General features: G+C 35.7%; 1 protein-coding gene across 3 annotated transcripts in view; it reads left to right on the plus strand.

The window, feature by feature from the left end:
- The first annotated feature begins 1,624 nt into the window (after positions 1–1,624).
- LOC127881954 (uncharacterized) overlaps positions 1,625–20,492 on the plus strand; it is a 30,725-nt gene continuing 11,857 nt past the window's right edge. For all 3 annotated transcript variants that reach the window (XR_008050351.1, XR_008050350.1, XM_052430219.1), the window contains exons 1-8: positions 1,625–1,767; positions 3,205–3,262; positions 6,858–6,984; positions 7,646–7,718; positions 11,199–11,279; positions 12,263–13,642; positions 14,795–14,931; positions 19,492–19,608. Coding sequence is in view for 1 of the 3 variants with exons in the window: in XM_052430219.1 (XP_052286179.1) it covers positions 1,731–1,767; positions 3,205–3,262; positions 6,858–6,984; positions 7,646–7,718; positions 11,199–11,279; positions 12,263–13,642; positions 14,795–14,931; positions 19,492–19,608 (2,010 nt within the window). In the remaining 2 variants the exon portion in view is untranslated. The remainder of the gene's footprint in view (positions 1,768–3,204; positions 3,263–6,857; positions 6,985–7,645; positions 7,719–11,198; positions 11,280–12,262; positions 13,643–14,794; positions 14,932–19,491; positions 19,609–20,492) is intronic.

Raw genomic sequence — 20,492 nt, forward strand, 5'->3', positions numbered from 1 at the left:
GAGAAATTGTGTGTAAGCTCAGTCGGGAGAGCACTCGCCGTGGTAATGAGGTGTCCCGGGATTGAGTCCCGGACTGGCCGCACAATTTTCTCTGGCCGCACAATTTTCTCACCCTGTGACACACACAACCTGCAACACTGTGAAGACTATGAATTTTGAACGACCCGTATTCGAAAACTGATGATGGATAAACGTTCCACCGACAATCATGAAATCTAATGGATTCTCGATGAGATAAATGTGTCAAACTATATTCAGAGCACTGGGGTTGACATGCGTGATACAACTGCTCGAGTAACCAGGTCCGGATACATATTTATTGCTAGTTCGATTTCGATTAACCTGTAGACAATTTTCACTGCCAGTAAACATTTATGGATTCATCATTTGTGGCGTTTTTGTAAGAACGATAGTGTCCATCTAATGATCATTCATCTAATCAAATTTTGAAACACACAAACCAGCGTTGATGGGCATCAAAGAAATAATTAAACCTTTCAGAGCTGCGTTAAACGTGCGATTGAATGTAAAAGATCGCAATATCACTCAAATGTAATTGGCATTAACGGCATTCTTATTGAAGTGTCAAATAACATTCTTTGAACGATAGTTTTTATCGACGAATGACCGTTCAGATTTCTGCCTTACAGTATAACATTAAAATAAATTAGTAAATCATGACATAGGCGCAGCATTAAATAATAAATCCATATAACCACAGGATGTGTCAAGTATCCTACCCGTTTTGTTAATCGGACAATCACAGTTTAAGATCAACGGTCAATGATTTTTGTTTCCGATATAACTTCTAAGTGCATGGAATGTTAAAACTGTTGCAGGAATTACGATTCAAAATCACCCCACACCAGATGACATGACATGAACAAGTCTCATTTTCGTTGGTCAATTGTTAAGCTAAACAACGAAGGTTTAATACAACGATTATAATTTCCTGGCATTTAATATTTATTGTCCCCTACCGGTTTCACCGGGGGGGGGGGGGGACTTATGGTTTGCGCTCTGTCTGTCAGTCTGTCTGTCTGTCAGTCTGTCAGTCTTGTCTGTCCGTCACACTTTTCTGGATCCTGCGATAACTTAAAAAGTTCTTAATATTTTGTCATGAAACTTGCAACATGGATAGATGGCAATATGGACATCATTTCATTTTGTTCCTACGTCAAAAATTGTGGTTGCTATGGCAACCCAAAAAAATAATAATCTGAAAATGGTGGAATTTCTGACAATGGTGGAGCCAGTAGGGGACCGTATTGCTTGACAATAGCCTTGTTTAGAATATTATTCGTCAGTGTCATATATTGTGTTACACATAACTCCCAAGCTTCTCAGGTAGAGTTCAATCAAGTTCAAATTCAAAGTAAAAGGAAGAATTTTCAGCATGGTATAATAACATTTATTGTGTCATACACAAGAAATAAAATTTCAATGATATTGGTACGTAAAATATGTTTAATTTCAAAACTGTAGACGAAATGTCGCAATTTAATTCAAACAATGAAACCTTTTCGATATTTTAAACGCGCAGTGTGGTGTCTTTTCTGTTATTTACGGCACTTTTCGATATCTTGCTATTGATCGAAAAGAAGGTCAATGAGATTATATTTACGTGACGTCACAAAATGGCGGCCACTAAAGAAATGAATGCTTTGATCGAAAAACCGTCATTTGTACTGATATTTATATGTTTTTATTAACTGAAAAGGACATAAACAATGGACAACTCATCGACGACTGCCTCGGATAAAAATGGTAATTAACTTTTGCAGTGAAATAACAAACAAAACTAGAACTTGTGCCATTCCCTTTTCACCCTTTTATGTTTTGTAACAAAAACATTAAAAAAGTGAAAGCTTTAAAGAGAGTGACAGTTAATTAATTAGTTGACATTTGTTCTAGTTTAAGATATAGAGTAATTTGTATCAAAGATAATCAATACAGTTTAAAATCAAATGTTATTATGACATTAATCAATGAACATTCTTATAATTTAAAAGTTAAGATAATTTTAATAATTATTTTACCGATTATTTTGCTTATCTCTGTGTGTTAATATCTGGATCTGGATCGATATGGCTTTTACTCGACGGTGGACAGCTTCAAGTCTATTCCCTGGGTAGAACCAAAACTTGATGTCTTTGGGGAAGATCTTAAGAATGCTCTCAGTGGGGATTGAACCCGTGCCCTCCCGGTCGCTAGGCGGACACCTGATATCCACTATGCCACAGGCACTTAGGTTTTTCTTATGCTATATATAAGTGTCAGTTTCTAAACTCCATTTTCCACCAAATGATGTTTACAAAGATTAATGCATAATTTTATTGAGTCCTATGACAATTGCTCCTTCGCTAATTTTGTTTCATGCAGACATTGGTTTCTATGTTATTTTGACATGGTTAAAATGCTGAAGCCTGACATTTAACTATATTGATTGCTTCATTTTCAAATACTCCCTTTTTTACAGTAAAAAAATATTGTAACCAAATGTAATAAATTAATGTCGAGCACAAGGCAGGGGTTTTTCAGCACTGTCTGCGCCTCCGGAAAACGGAGGCATTCCCAATGCAAACGGACCTGATCCCAAACCGAAATTATAACAAAAATTCCCAATTGCCATTTCCGATTTCCAATTTTTTTAGAAAGAAGTGTCTTATGACTTATGATTATAAGATTATTAATGTTCCAACTCGTCAAGCTGATGTGTATCATACCAACAAGCACTAATGTGGTAGAGCGAGGATTCAGCACCATGAACCTGCTGTGCTTCCCATTTACCAGCACATTCACACAAACCAAACTTACTCATCTGATGCTTACATGCATTTAAGGTCAAACTAACAAATAAAAACAAATTTATTTGTAAAACTTCTGACTTATTTAAGCACGTTAAATTCCCAATGTTTTCCCAAAATGATCCGTTTCATCGAAGCAAAAATTCCCAAAATGGACAATTTTGTCGATAAAAAATTCCCAATTTGGTCAGACTCCTTTTTCCAAAATAATTAAAAAAAACCTGCAAGGGTAAAAGACCATCATGCTGGTGTTATGAGTACGTCTGTAAAGTTACAGTACTTCTTGGTGCATGAAGCCTTTTATACACCCTTTATTATGTGTACATGTGTTATAATAGACTAAGTAAATGTATGTTTTATGCTCATCGTTGAATGTTGTTTTTTTCTTTTTTAATAGGATCTGAAACATCCCTGTCAGTTGACACAACAGTAATAAAACATGACAGCACAACTGGGTATGATTATTTAAAAGATTTGTCTCAATTATTATTTATACACCTGTTTAAAATGTAAATAGGCATATGGGAACACCTGAAGCTGGCGGAGTGCAGTGGTAGGAGAAAAATGGCCGCTCACGGAGTGCAGCGGTAGGAGAAAATGGCCACTCAAAAACTCTATAACAGTTTTATTAGATCATTATGATACATGTTGATAATTTTTATTAGCTTAATGATAATTGCTTTGCAAGGTTTGAAAAACAGTCAGAACGTCTGTCTTCTGTAAACTCAATAACTTTCCATTTGATCATAATGAAACTGTATGATGATGTTTGTAGACATCGACCAAGTTTAATAAGTAGCAATATTTCTGAAAGCTTTTGTGAATTATCTCTCTTGAATGAAAAAAATGGCGAAATTAAGTTAACCATTTCTGCTAACTAAAATGGTAGAAATCAGTGTTTGTGTTCGTATGCACGAAATTTCAGCCAAGTTTTAAAATCAGCCAGATCACTTGAAGGACTTATGAGTTGAAGCCCTTGAATAAAAAAAGGCAAAACTAATATTGTAAGCCTTGTAATTCAAACTGTGAAACTCAGTTCATCATAAAATGTTGTAATAATTTTTGTGGATATGTAATATTTTGTTAACCAGCCACAGGGATTTCAATAGACGCAGAATCCTGCGTTTTGATGCAAGCTAATTAAAAATTACTCGTTTTTGACGCAACCCTTTTTTCTGCGGTGCGTCATTTTGACGCATTGAAAATTTGACCCGTGAGTCAGTCAGTTAACATCTCGAGTTCCATGGTGATAAATCCAGCTGTGCTCCTAATTGAAATTAATGTTTCAGGATTTGAAATTCGGTCTATAATCGAGGGAATACCCCGGGCGTTGTTTATCTTATCTCATCTCTTCCAATACACATGTCACCGTCTAAATAGTGCGTGCGCATTAACTGGGTAATTAGCAGCAGTGATTACTTGATAATTGATTGACCATCCGATAAATGCAGGGTTTTTTGCAGACAGCACAGTTAAAGAAAGTCGGCAAAAGTATTTAAAGAAAAAAACAAAATTGATCAAAGGTCTATTAATTACGTAGATCCACTAGTAAGTCCAGCAAGTTTTGTCAGTTTGTTTATCCACCTATAATTACGAGTAACACCCATCTGATATAAACTGGAATCACAGTTCATTTTTTTATACTAACAAGTCATAATACACTGTAACTCCAATATAACGCGGATGACGGGGTTCAAGCCGCGCAACAGCGTTATAAACGGACAGCGTTATAAGTTTTGAGCTTATTTATTTATATTGTCATGCTGTGTTGTCATCCGCAAATACATGCATATAAATCGAATCGAACGATAACAGTATATATACCGCTTTTCTAATGTGCACATTTGTCCGATAATCCAATATAATTACAACATCACTTACGAAAAAATAATGTTAAACATTTATTACAAGAAATATGTTTACAAATTTCGTAAACAAATTCATATGCATACGCCATTTTTCAGAAAAATAAGACAGTGCATTATGGGACACAGCTTTCATTGGACGAGCGAATTTAAATTTAGATTGAATGCATTACGATACATGTACAAAGTAATGTTTAAATGCGTCATACGCAGCATGTAAAAACTTGCTTTCGGTGGACTTTCTGATAACGGGCAAAAATTTAAGTGAATCTCTGTTAACAATTACACTGTGTTAGCATGTAAATAAATCGTCAGGATTTTTTAATGTACTTTTCGTATACATACTGAAACATTAAACATACACAAAGATCTTTTTATGTATCAAGCTTGTACTACACATAAACATTGAGAAAACACATTTTCTCGATTAGATATAAACTATCCGAGTATAATTAATTTGCTACGTCATGACCTTCGATATTGTAAAAGGTAAATTAACATTCAACCCGCGTTCAATTCTAAGCTCGCGATTCAAATTTCATGTAGCAATTAGATAATGGTGATTTAAAAATGGAGGAAGCAATAACTGGATTTAACAAACATTTGATAAGGTTTGTTAAACCAAATAACAACAAGAAAAATTTGGATTATTGAAGTTAAACTACTACTGGTAAGGCATTCTTAGGTGTACATATTTCGGACTTCGGACATGTATAGTATTCGGATAAACAGTAATAGATATTCTTGATGTTCCATGCATTTAGATTGTGTTTTGTTAGAAAAGCTATCATAGGGATGATGATAATATAATGATGATAAATATGTGATGAAAAGGTGCTACCAGTACATATCTTAAATTACTTAAATGTGTTAAAAAGACTTAAATGTGTTATAAGGAAGTAGATTTTAATGTACCAATTCATTAAAATATGTTGTGTTATGTATTATGGTATTGTTATTTAATAAAGCAGTATAAATTTTTAAGATATTGTGTTACTCTTAGAGCATATTCAGGGCCCTCAATCTGTCAAATCCACGGCCGAAATTCGGCCGCATCCCCCCCCCCCTGAAAAGTATACTTTTTTCCCCTTTTGGGGGGAAAAATTCCCCTAAAAAAAAAAAAATAATTTTTTTTTGTTTTTTTTGTTTTGAGATAGATGTGTCTCATGATTATATAGAGGATATTTGTTGGATTCGGTGGATTATCACTTTTAATTCACGAGTGATCATAGAAAATAATATTTTCACGAGTGGCGGAGCCACGAGTGAAAATATATATTTTATATGATCACGAGTGAATTAAAATCGATAATACACCGAACCCAACAAATTTTCTTTTTATTTTAAGCTTTTTTCACAGTTTATATACATTGTTAAAGAGTTTAACTAAAGAATTTCGCTGGGAAAATGACGTCATTTCGTCAAAAAAATGACGTCATTTAACATAAACAGTGAAAATTATCGATAATTTTCACTGATAATTTTCATTGTTTGAAACAGTGAAATTATCAGTTTTAATTCACTGATATTTCTCTATAAACCACTGGAAAGCATAAAATAATATATCTCAATTCTATTTTTATTTAATATTGTCAAACATACTAAATTATGAAAAAAGCAATGAATATAGTGCAAACATGTACAAATGTTATAATTAGAGAGTAAGTAAAAAAATCCCCCAAAAAAGGGAAACGCCGTGAAAATTCCCCCTGCTATGGGTAGCGACCCGCTTCCCCTAAAATGGATTGAGGGCCCTGAATATTTTGATCTGAAAAATTGAATAATACAGACGAAAACACAATAAACGCGCTTCAAAATTGACCCCAGCATTTTTCAATTTGACTCCTCAAAATTTCAGTCCAGGGGTCATTGACTCCTGGTTTTTAAAATCTATTGAAATCCCTGAGCCAGATTGCACTAAGCACTTATGAATTATGGCCCTTGCATCATAAAAAAGTGGCAAAATTTTTATGTTCACTTTATTTTTTATGAGCAAGGATGGGGAGATAATTTGTTATTTCAAAAAAGTATTAATTGCACTTGTCGTAAATAAAAAAAGGAATCTGTGGTTGCAAAAACCCTCCAATATAATTGGACATTAATTATTAAATCTTTCAAGTAAATATACAATAATAAGATATAATTTTATGTGATACAAGTTTTTATTAATAAATCTTTGTTGAAGTGTGCCAGTTTGCAGACGTCGAAGGGAACATAATGAAGGCGAAAAGAAGAGAAAAGAACAAATCAAAGCCTGCATTTGCAAAATGGGGGAGCTGCTACCACCATCATATATTACAAATGAGCGCCATGTTCGTATATCTTTCTGGATAAATAACATTATACCTAGAAACAGAGCTTTCATTTGACTAAAAAAGTCAAAAGTAAGATGTATGCTATTGTCTCTGAGAATAGGTCACATTGTTGTATTTTCTTCTTCATTGTTGATTTTTTTTTCTCCTAAATAGTTACAATAACAAGTCAACCTAAATAGTTACAATAACAAGTCAACAAGAATAATTATGAAATGCTGATTTTTTATAGGGTCAAAAAGAGAATTCAAAAATTGTGATATGATAATGAGAAATACAATCTTGAATTTTATTGAGATATGTCAAAATGTTAAACTTTAAAAGTTTTGCTTTAACTTTAAAAGTATTTAAGTAGAATTTGTTATTCTTAATTTTACAACATTGCAGAAAAACTAAACATGTTGATAATGTGTTTTATTGAGATACATAGAAAGAAACAAGTATACTAAATATAACTGTCATTCACTCATAAGATTCTATGTATCCATTCATAGTACATCATCGAAACCCTTTGTGTCTGTTTATTTACCGGGTATATGGCACTATCCAAAGATAAATAAATATACTGTTGATACTAGAATTATATCTGTTCATGCATATTTTTCCACTTGCAGGTCATTTTGTATGCAAAATTTAACGAGAAATGTTTTGATTATTTCAGAGCACTCTGGAAATAGTGGAGAAATCTTTGGCTTACATGAGAGAACTAAAAGAAGCTCGTACAAAATTTGGAGGTGACTATTTGATTCTGATTTGTAAAACATTTTGTTTTGGAAAAAAAAAATCTTTCATTATTTATATTTAATTGTAATGCAATTGGCTCCTTTTTAACATGGCAATGTGAGGAATTCATGATTACTTACAAAGCAAAGATTCTGGTCAAGTTCTTTGTAAAATTATGTTATTTCAATTATTTCTTAAAGTTTATTATGTTGATATACATGTACTTGAAAACATTTATTTTTACCATCGAAATGTTCTTTTAACCAGATGCAACTTACTTTGTTGAATTTTTTTTTGCTGTGCTTGTCTTATAGTATAGTGCTGTTGTTTTTGAAGAAAAAATATGGAACTTTCTGTAGTCAAAATGGCTGATGTGTACAAAACTGGTTCTTGTTAAATGGTACAGTTGAGTAAAAATATAATGCTACCACAGTCTGCAAAATTAACCCATCGCCTGATCGCCAGTCGAAACTGCAAACTGCAATATAACGAAACTGAACTGATTTTTCTATGCTAATTTATCTCCCTTAAAAGATGTGTTAAGTCCGCGGTTTTCAAATTCAAATGGATCACAATGTAGTTCTTGAGACTGACTTATTGACAGATGATGAAATTATAATGATGACTCATTTACCAGTTTAACAAAAAGTGTAGGAAGCCAGTATTTACATGAATTGTAAATGTATGCTATGTCCACTTACAAACATGGCAGCCATGGGGACTAGGAGGGTTGCTTGGAGGTCTTCCATATATGTCTAAAAAAGTGAAACCTCATGAACACTCTAGCGTTCAAATTTTTGTCAAATTTTCATAAACTTTGCTCTAAACATTTATTTTGAGTTAGATCAGGGCCGTGTTTGAAAATGGTTTTGGTTGATTGAAACACTGGGCCACCAGGGAGTTGGGCAATTTTTAGCTCATCTATTTTTTGAAAAAAAATTATGAGCTATTGTCATCACCTTGGCGTCGGCGTTGGCGTTGGCGTTGGCGTTGGCGTTGGCGTTGGCGTCGGCGTCCGGTTAAGTTTTGCGTTTAGGTCCACTTTTCTCAGAAAGTATCAATGCTATTGCATTCAAACTTGGTACACTTACTTACTATCATGAGGGGACTAGGCAGGCAAAGTTAGATAACTCTGGCGTGCATTTTGACAGAATTATGTGCCCTTTTTGTACTTAAAAAATTGCAAATTTTGGTTAAGTTTTGCGTTTAGTTCCACTTTTCTCAGTAAGTATCAATGCTATTGCATTCAAACTTGGTACACTTACTTACTATCATGAGGGGACTGGGCAGGCAAAGTTAGATAACTCTGGCATGCATTTTGACAGAATTATGTGCCCTTTTTATACTTAGAAAATTGACAATTTTGGTTAAGTTTTGTGTTTAGGTCCATTTTATTCCTTAAGCATCAAAGCTATTGCTTTCATACTTGCAACACTTACTAACTATCATAAGGGGACTGTGCAGGCAAAGTAATGTAACTCTGACTGGCATTTTGACAGAATTATGTGCCCTTTTTATACTTAGAAAATTGAAAATTTGATTAAGTTTTGTGTTTAGGTCCACTTTATTCCTACAGTATCAAAGCTATTGCTTTCATACTTGCAAGATTTATGAACTATCATAAGGGGACGGTGCAGGCAAAGTTATGTAACTCTGACTGGCATTTGGACGGAATTATGGGCCCTTTATACTTAGAAAATTGAAAATTTGGTTAAGATTTATGTTTTGGTCACTTTACCCCTAAAGTATCATAGATATTGCTTTCATACTTGGAACACTCACAAACTATCATAAGGGTACAGTAAAAGGACAAGTTGCATAACTCTGGTTGTCATTGTTACGGAATTATGGCCCTTTTTTGACTTAGTAACTTTTAATATATGGTTAAATTTTGTGTTTCGATCCACTCGAAGTATCAAGGCTATTGCTTTCAAACTTCAAATACTTACATGCTATCATGAGGTTACTGTACCTGGCAACTTGAATTTTACTTTGACCTTAGAATGACCTTGACTCTCAAGGTCAAATTATTAAATTTTGCTAAAATTGCCATAACTTCTTTATTTATGATTAGATTTGATTGATACTTTGATGAAACTACTCTTACCTGACATACCACAATAGACTTCACCCAAACCATCCCCCGTGCCCTCCCCCCCCCTCCCCCCCCTCCCCCCCCCCCCCCTAATTTTTTTTTTTTTTTTTTTTTTTATAAGATCATCTCACAAATGACCACCACACCCTCACACTATACCCCCACCCCACCCCCCCCCCACCCCCCCCCCCCCCAAATTTTTTTTTTGATTTTTTTTTTTTTTTTTTTTTTTTTTTTTTAAGATCATCTCACAAATTATCACCACACCCTCACACTATACCCCCCCCCCCCGATTTTTTTTTTTTTTTTTTTTTTTTTTCGCTTTTTTGGAAGATAATGTAATAAATGTCCACAACCCCACACTATACACCCCTCTTCACTCCACTCCTCCCTCCTTTGTGATTGAAAATGAGAGTCCCTTCACCTTTAAAAAGAAAATAGATGAGCGGTCTGCACCCGCAAGGCGGTGCTCTTGTTCTTACATGTCTTTACTGAAAACTTGTAAACGCTGTAAAAGTCACACCATTTGCTCAATAATTGGCAATCAGCATAAACCTTGAGAAGAACATTTGTTCTAATGACTTCCTAGCAAAGTACCTACATGGTTCTGGGTAAAATGCAAGGTCAGAAGTCACATTTATTACACAAACATCACGCAAATTGCTCAAAACAATTCAGTTCCTTTGGGTCTCAGCAACTAAGAGCCTTTGGCCCTCTTGTTTATACTTTGATAAGGTTAATTTTGAGTACATTTGCTTTCAATAATTGAAATGTTGCTGAGTCAGAATTTCTACAATACTCTGTATGTGCATTACTTTTGTTATCCTTTATAAGTAAACACTGTTTTTAATTAACAAATACTGATTTTTATGTGACGAGATCGTATCAATTCAATGTATCATTTTGGCAAGTTTAATTGATAATTTGTATTAAATAATTATAGAATGAGTACCCAATTTAATAGTAAAATGATATTTCCTTTTTTAATCTGAGGCAATTTATTTTAACACAGTTAAACACAGGTGTTAAACATGCGCATTAAATAACAGTTGTCTTCTGAAAAGTGTTTTTCAAAATCTGTTTGATTATAGACATAGAGAGATAAGGACTTGACAAACTTTAAATGTATGGCACTAATTTGCTTAAGTGTTCTCATTGGCTAAATGGTCAACTATTTTAAAACCGACTCCTCCTGCTTCTAGACTTTATCGATATTTAAAACAGAGTTAAAAACTGAGAGTGTGTTTAAAAGTGAAATAGGCGTTCTGTGTCTGGATAAAAAACATGCATAAGCAACCAAAAATGATGGCTAGCTAGAATCTAACCCTAAATTTTATGGTGTCCTTTATAAAAAAAGTATAAAAAGCCTCTAGTTAAGCATTTTCTTCATTTTCAGCAACAGAGGAAGCATTGCAAGAGGAGCTTGGTCAGCTGAGGTCTGAGAGAGATAAATACCTGGATATCATTAAAGCAGCTGGTAACCTAGTTTTTATTTAAAAAATACAAATGAGTCAGGCCTAATGCATGTGCATTAAGTTTAGTCCCATATTAGCCTGTGCTGTCCATACAGGCTAATTAGGGGCGCTTTCTTCTTGTATGGAATTAATTTTTAGCGAGGCTGTTTTCGGAGAAAACCCGAGCTATTGTCATAGCCAGCTCATTCGCCGTAGGCGTCGTGCTAAAACCTTAACATTGGCTCTAAAATCAAAGTGCTTCCACCTACAACTTTGAAACTTCATATGTAGATGCACCTTGATGAGTTCTACATGCCACACCCATTTTTGGGTCACTAGGTCAAAGGTCAAGGTCACTGTGACCTCTTATATCAAACTTTAACATAGGCTCTAAAATCAAAGTGCTTCCACCTACAACTTTGAAACTTCACATGTAGTAGCACCTTGATGAGTTCTACATGCCACACCCATTTTTGGGTCACTAGGTCAAAGGTCAAGGTCACTGACCTCTAATATAAAACTTTAACAAAAACCTTAACATTGCCTATAAAATCAAAGTGCTTCCACCTACAACTTTGAAACTTCATATGTAGATGCACATTGATGAGTTCTACACGCCACACCAATTTTGGGTAACTAGGTCAAAAGTCAAGGTCACCTCTAAATTAAAAAAAACATCTGACAAGCTTTTGCAGCCGTTATGCGGTGCTCTTGTTTAAAGTAAGTCTCTTTTAAATGAAAATCCAGTCAAGGCAGAAAGTGTTGTTCCTGATTCGTGTGTGAGGACTGCACAAGCAATTCTTGGACTATACATGTACTTAAGGCACAGTCATTAATCCTGATTTCCCCATAACGTGACTCAAATGTTATACATCAATTCACCTCTTCCAATATTATTTTTTCAAATCAAACTTTATTGCTTTTACTCTTTCCAAAAGTTCACATGCTTCAGATAAATAGATGTGAATTTTTCTATTGTAATAATGAACAAAGCGTCTTATTGTAGGACTATCTACAGAGTCTCTGCCAACCAATGGGGTCAGTTCTACTACAGATGTCAAGGTGGAAAGCCCCAAACCAGTGAAGTTGAAATCCAAGAAGAAAAACTCTGTCAGCTCTCAGCTTCAACAGCTGCAGGACAGACGGGATAAGCAGCAGCAACAGGAAATGATCTCATCCTCGGTGTCTGCATCAGAGGACGGGTTGGGAAACATGGGTGCCATGATGAACATGGTGTCTGGTCCTGGTTTCATGAATGGTCCCATGTTCAACCCCATGATGATGCAGGCAGGAAACCAGTTCATAATGCCAGGCATGCTGGGAGGTGGGAACCAGATGATGCCAGGCATGGGCATGATTGGGCCCTGCGTAGGCCTCCCTGGGATGCAGCAGCCCAACAGCAATGGCAGCATTACAACCCATACCCCAAACAGCATGGGATCTCAGGACGGGAACATGAATCGTTCAATGGAGGAGAATGATGCAGGTCTCCTCCAGTTGGCCATGCAGGATGCAGGCATCACCCCCGGCAATGGCAGCCAGCAGAACTCCACAGCTTCATTGACTCCTTCTATCGCAGACACGCAGGAGGCTGAATCCTCCAGCTTGACTCAGAATAACCCGTTGCAAACGCTGGCACACGTTGCTACAAGCAATCATGAGATGCTGACAGATGGCATGTCTTCTGGTGATTCACAAAACAACCAGTCTTGTTCTATGGCACAAATGTCATCTAATAATCAGACTATTTCCCTGTCTGCAAGTGGAAACATGATGCAAAGCATGGTTCAGACTGGGAACCAATCAATGCTTGGTATGCAAGGAATGGGGAACCAGGGACCAGGCCCGCAGCAAATGCAGCAGATTATGTTCATCAATGAGCAGGGCATTCCGATGATAGCCCAAGTGCCTGTAGGCTTTGATCCGAACAATCCAAACATGACACAAAAGCAGGGTATTCTCCACGGTCAGAAAGATCCTCAATCAGGTATTGACCAGAATGCACTTGCAATGGCGCAACAGCAGGCAGTTCTGCAAAGCCAGATGCTGAGTCAAAACAACGGTGCAAACTTTCAAAGCATGATGCAGCAGGGCTTAATACAAGGAAATTTCATTCAAACGCCCAGCGGCCAAATTTTGCAACAGATCGGACCACATATGTCAGGTCAAGGGCAGTTTATTGCTATGAGCGGTCAAGGTCAGAGTATAATGGTAGCTGGGCAGCAAGGCCCCATGACCTTGAATGCAATGATGGGTCAACCAAACCAGCTGCCATCTGCCTTAATTCTGCCCAATGGTCAGATTGTTCCTGTGGTTACCAATCCAGGATCCCATGGCGAAATGCAGGGTCAGATGCCAAGGATTTCCGGACCACATGTGCAGACAGGTTAGACACAGTTCACAGTATTATTGGTCAAATATATTTTAGCGAAATTTTGCATTCTTGCTATGTCCCACGTTATCATGGAGATTCATAGTTAGTTGTAGTGATCACTGTGATGCAATTGAACTCAACTTGCAAAACACCCAAGTTCAACTGATTAAAATGTGTTTAGATCTTTGTTTATCGTAGAAGGTTACGTATACACGGTTCTAGACAAAATATTATACATTTACTAACAAGACAAATGTACAGATAACAGTGGTATGTCATGTGATTATTTTAGTGACCCTGACCTTAAAATACCTGGATTTAATGATAAGGGGTCTTACTCAATTAGGGGCTATTTTGTCACATATGAATTTTGTGTACAACAAAATTATAATTATACATAAAAAAAATATAATGGTACACCAAACTACAAACAAATACATAAAAAATGTGGCGAGGGCCTTAAAAAGAGCTCCTTTTCATTAAAAGCATCTTATTGTTAACTTTAAGATTGAAAGTGACTGTTTTCATTTAAGTACTTATATTCAAGCATTCAATCTTATCAGCATATATTTAATTATGTGTTTTCCTTGTGAAAAATAATTTGATGATTATACCAAGTAATTGTGTATGTTACTCTTTAAAACTGTCAATAGCCAGTAAAAACCTATTGTGTGTGTCTGCATTTAAGGAAACATTTACAAATGAAAGAGGGATAAAAAAGGATGGGACATATTTTTAAAGGGTGGGGCATAAAAATGGAAGAGGTGCCAATTATTTAAAAGGGTTGGGCATAAAAATGGAAGAGGTGTCACATATTTAAAAGTGTGTGGCATAAACATGGAATATTGCCACATTTTAAAGGGTGTAGCATAAACATGAAACAGATGCCACATATTAAAAATGTTAATTGTTGGGGCATAAAAATGGAAGAGGTGCTGCATATTTAAATGGGTGGGCAAAACAATGGAAGAGGTGCCACATATTAAACAGTTGGGGCATAAAGTTGGAAGAGGTGCCACATATTTTAAAGAGCAGGGCATTCAAATGGAATTGGGGCCTCACCAACCACTCTGCTTCAGCTAAATCCCTACTTAAAAACTGTTGAGTGCTTGTAATTCAACTTTAAATGCCACTTTGGCTCTACTGCTTGATTTGCTTGTTCAGGTCCTGATGGTCAGCTGATGTCAGGTCCCAGCAGTCAGGGCCTCCTGATGCCGGCCACTGTGAGCACTGCAGCCTCTCTTAGTACCAGCGTGATGCCAACTTCCGCCCTTCAGAGCGTCATGACTACACAGATACAGGTACTACACGGTTATCTTGCCAGTGATTGTGTGTATCAAATGACGACAATTTGTGGGCCAGCATTTTCCAATTCATTGTTATCCCTCCTGCATATAATGTGTTTAATCTAACATAAACACTGCATGCAATATTGCCGTTTTATGTAGGGATGCAAAAGGTTTACCAGTTTACCTACAGAAGCAACCAATTATCCAGTTACATTTTTCCGGAAAGTTTAACCTGGAAAAGTATTCATTATGCTTTTTTTCATGGAACAATGCATTCGATAATACGTTTGACATTTGACATATTGTCAGTGAGAACAACATGCCGCATATTGACGTGATAATAAATAATGTCTCAACAAACAAAGTAACCCAGCAATTAATCAGAACCTTAGTGGTTACAAACATCGGGAACGCTTTGATAATAGGCGCTTTTGTTTTCTTTTATCGCAGAAATTTTACTAGAAAACTGCAGGGAGTAGGTGCTATTAGCGACGATGTTATTTACACATGTATTTAACTCGCGATAAAAATCAGTTTAGACATTGGACAGCTTACTTTTAGTGTTTTGTTTACCACTACCAAACATCGATTGCTTGCAAAATTATAGTACTTACAAGTAATATTTTTCAAGAATTGCATTCGTAGTTAAAAACTGTTTGAGTTAACTTCGTATTTGTTTTATCAGAAATTAATATTATTATTACTAATTTATGTCACAAACCATGTCACCACTACTGCTGAGGCAAGTTTTATTTAAGAAAGCGATTTAATAAACTTATTTACCTAAATTATTATGCATTAAAATGTTATTTAACAAAATACAATAATTAAATTTAGTGTTTTTTTTAATTAAGTTGCGCTGTACGGTACATTAACAAACATGTGAGTGAATTGCCAAACCAATGTTGAAATGGTGGTGTTAAAATAAACGTTTCCCAACATGTTTCTAAGCATGTGGCCAAAGAATCTTTTTGCCTAGCCATGGGAGCGCGTTCTCGAAAGCAGGTCGTCTTGTTACCAAGCCTTGCTACCGCATCAGCCACAAGCTAATGGACAAAGTCATTTTCTACCAATAGAACACAGTTGTTGTATGCATGTTCTGCTTGTATGTTTGCTGATTTGTTTGAACTGTGGGATCGTGTTGCACTATTTAACAATAATTTAAAATTTATATCCAGTTAATTTTAGTTAAAAAAATTAAACAGAATTAACAAAAAAACACAACATTATTGTGAGCGAAACCACGCGAACGTATTATAAGCGTATTATAAGTTTTAATAATATATTAAGGACATGTGAAAATGAACTTTGTGTAGTTCTTATAACTTTTAACTTATATGCTTTTAAGCAGGAAAAATAATAACAAATATAAAATAATGCTTTCATTTACAAAATTATTAAAATAAAACGTTATAATACATTTTTATTAAGAAACTGATACGTTATCAAAGCAAGCTATCTAAAATGACTTATGTTTCTATTTAGTTCATGAACGAGCGATATGACATGTTTAACGTAAATGTATACTTAAACATGTTTACTACTAAATGTTTTTCGGTTAAGGTTAATCAGTTGATTTTTTTGTAACCTCTTGCATCCCTCCTTAAATGTAAATGGACATAAGCTATGAACAGTCTCAACATACCCACTTCATTTCGACCTTGAATTTTAAATTTGAATTTATTAAATATTTAATTTTTTCAAGAATTTTTAGTCTTAAAGTTCGTCAACTTGGTCAGAAGATTTATTCCAATAATATCTTGGACGAGTTCAAAAATGATGCCGGTTGGTTGAACAGCATGGCCACCACGGGGGCGGGGCATTTTTCTTTATATGGCTATAGTAAAACCTTGTTAACACTCTAGAGGTCACTTTTATTTTCCGATCATCATGAAACTTGGTCAGAAGATTTGTCCCAATGATATCTTGGATGAGTTCAAAAATGGTTTTGGTTGCTTTAAAAACATGGCCACCAGGGGCAGGGCATTTTTCCTTATATGGCTATATATGGCTATAGTAAAACCTTGTTAACACTCTAGAGGCCACATTTATTGTCCAATCTTCATGAAATTTGGTCAGAAGATTGGTCTTAATGATACAGTACACTCCACCCGTTTTCCCTAAAAAACGCGCTCCCTCCGCGGGTTTTTTTCTGCTAGCTAGTGTTCACGCGGCGTTGGAAGAGCGAGGTGAACTCGATAAAACACTCGGCGTTACGCCGCGTTTGCTAATTCCCACGGCGTGTATTACTTTAGTCTAGTCTGTAAATGCAGACAATTTCCGTTCTTATCAGTGACCGCCGCGCAACGCCGCGTTAGCAGTGTGCTACTGGGCATGCCAAAAAATAAAAACATTGTTATAATAAATTGTTTAAATACTGTAGTACATGTATACAAAAGATAATTGTGTAGAAAATTAATACGTATAAAAATTACATTTTTTAATTCACAGGTACGTCTACAATATGAATGAATATAAGCGTTTGACAAATTAATATTTAAATCATAACAAATATAACACAAGAATAAATGTTCCGTAAAATTTCCAAATGAGAATAATAATTAGTAATCCGAAACACACTACGATTTTTAATGTTAACACAATGTTTACAAATGCTTCCAATATACAGTCATCATGTATATTTCCCTACAAAAGCGCGCAAAAATTATGCTGCAATGTACAAGGTCAAGGTATACTCCTGCAAAGCATGCGTGTATTGATTTTTTTATACAAACTTTGTAGCGCAGAGAACATTGAATTTTGTTGATTTCGGTTAAAAGTTTCTTTGGTATTTTTTAACAAAATTATATCGCGAATAAGTTGATATTTCCTCCAAAATAATTTCAAATCGAACACGCCGAATCTTTATCGTTATGGTATTTTTGTAGAGTAATTATTTTAACAGTAATTGTACTGTAAACTGATTAAAGAAGACATCTGGGCGGAACTGGATTTTAAGTGTTCGACGTTATGAAAACAGGCAAAGCTTGTCTACTGACCTATTGTGTAGACTGCTGTCTGCGGTGTTTTGACAAAAGGGATTAACATGTGTGAATGTCACTCTGCCGATTTGATCCATAATTACTGGTAAACATTGTTTTGAATGTCGACGCAACAAGAATACAACTGTGAATATTAAATGCAACTTTCAACTCAATAGTTACCACCTTCTTTTAGCAATCAATGGAATAACCTACCTACAAAGAGAAAATAAATGCATTAGCAAGCAGAGAATTTACTTTGTTCCGACAATTAAAACCATTCCTTATGCATTCGTTGAACGTGTTTACTTGAGTAAGTTATGCTTTAGACAGAGAGTGGCTTTTCTTTGATTACGTCAAACTGTCAATTCACACAGATTTGCGAGATTTTTAGGGTCCTTGGTCATTTGTTTACATGTTCAGTATAATAAATCACCTGCTAACATGAAAACTTTGGATTAAATTATCAAAATAAAAACAATGTTGCAAACTGTGTTTATATTAATTGGTAAGTATAAGTTACAAGACGACGTTTTGTTTGTCGTAAATCAACGAGTTTTCTATACAACAACAACTACTTCTACAACCATGTCGGGATCGATCTATCTTGGTTGGTTTTTTTAAATTGTAAATATTATACTACATGTACATGTATGTACTTGTAATAAATGTAATTTTATTTGAAAATCAGGAAGTCAAACAAAATTAAATTGATCGTAATCTCGTAAAACGCGGAGTTTCCCCCGCGTTGCCAACGCCGAGGGCCGCCGCGTCGGCTTATCAGTTTTGCCGATCATTAACTGCCGCGTCCAAAATCATGCAAACGCCACGTATCGCGGGATTTTCTTAATCTCCCTCCAGGTCAATCCCTGCGGAGTAGCGAGGGAAATTGGGGAAAACGAGTGGAGTGTACTGTATCTTGGATGAATTCAAAAATAATTATGTTTGCTTGATAAACATGGCTTCCAAGGGGCGGGGCATTTTTCCTTATATGGCTTTAGTAAAAACGTGTTAACACTCTAGAGGCTACATTTACTGTCGGATCTTCATGAAACTTGGTAAGAAGATTCATCTCAATAATATCTTGGATGAGTTCAAAAATGATGCCGGTTGGTTGAAAACCATGGCTGCCAGGGGGGGCGGGGCATTTTTCCTTATATGGCTATAGTGAAACCTTGTTAACACTCTAGAGGCCACATTTATTTTCCGATCTTCATGAAACTTGGTCAGAAAATTTGTCCCAATAATATCTTGTTATCTCAGGTGAGCAACTTTGGGCCTTTCAGGCCCTCTTGTTTTTTTTTACTTTTATACCTATGTTGCCAGCTGGTATTGTGCTATTAACCTTTGATTAAATGTATATAAATGTTAATAACATTAAAATATAGCAATTTTAAGTGTTGAATGGTTGGTGAAAAGATATTCTTAACTTCCCCTTTTTGCCTAAAACGACGTGAAATTCCCCCCTCTAAGGGCCCCAATCCCCTAAAGTGTAGCAAGGGCCCTGATATCATTAGTATTTGTAAACAAACTACTGGTCCGTCCTTTGTCATCAGTTTGACATAACAATATTCCTGGCGCTTGTTTACAGGGTTCTAGTGTTGCATCCCAGAAGACAACCTCCAATGTGGGCTCCATGCCAAGTCTGGCCAATATTGCTGGGCAGCCCAAACTTGTGGCTGGAATGCATGCACTAGGTGCAAATTTGGTAAGTTATTATTTCACATGTTAGCTGATGGTGCTAAAGTACATGTTGATATATGTTTGAAACACATTTTTAGCTCACCTGAGAACAACGTGCTCATGGTGTGCTTTTGTGATCGCTTTTTGTCCGTCGTGCGTCATCCGTCGTGCGCCATCAACTTTTGCCTTGTTAACTCTCTAGAGGTCAAATTTATTGTCCAATCTTCATGAAATTTGGTCAGAAGATTGGTCTCAATGATATATTGGATGAGTTCCAAAATGGTTACGTTTGCTTGAAAAACATGGCTGCCAAGGAGGGGGGGGGGGGGGGGGGCATTTTTTCTTATATGGCTATATATGGCTATAGTAAAATCTTGTTATCACTCTAGAGGCCACATTTATTGTCCAATCTTCATGAAACTTGGTCAGAAAATTCATCCCAATAATATCTTGGACGAGTTCGAAAATGATGCTGGTTGTTTGAAAAACATGGCTGCCAGGGGAAGGGCATTTGTCCTTATATGGTTATAGTAAAACCTTGTTAACACTCTAGAGGCCACATTTATTTTCTGATCTTCATGAAACTTGGTCAGAAGATTTGTCCCAATGATATCTTTGATGAGTTTGAAAATGGTAACCTTTGCTTGAAAAACATGGCTGCCAAGGACCGGGGCATTTTTCCATATATGGCTATAGTAAAATCTTGTTAACACTCCAAAGGCCACATTTATAGTCCGATCTTCATGAAACTTTGTCAGAAGATTCATCCCAATAATATCTTGGACGAGTTTAAAAATGACGCCGATTGGTTGAAAAACATGGCCATCTTTGGGGTGGGGCATTTTTCCTTATATGGCTATAGTAAAACTTTGTTAACACTCTAGAGGTCACATTTATTTTCCGATCATC

Source organism: Dreissena polymorpha, chromosome 5, assembly GCF_020536995.1.
Source record: "Dreissena polymorpha isolate Duluth1 chromosome 5, UMN_Dpol_1.0, whole genome shotgun sequence".
NCBI lineage: Eukaryota > Metazoa > Mollusca > Bivalvia > Myida > Dreissenidae > Dreissena > Dreissena polymorpha.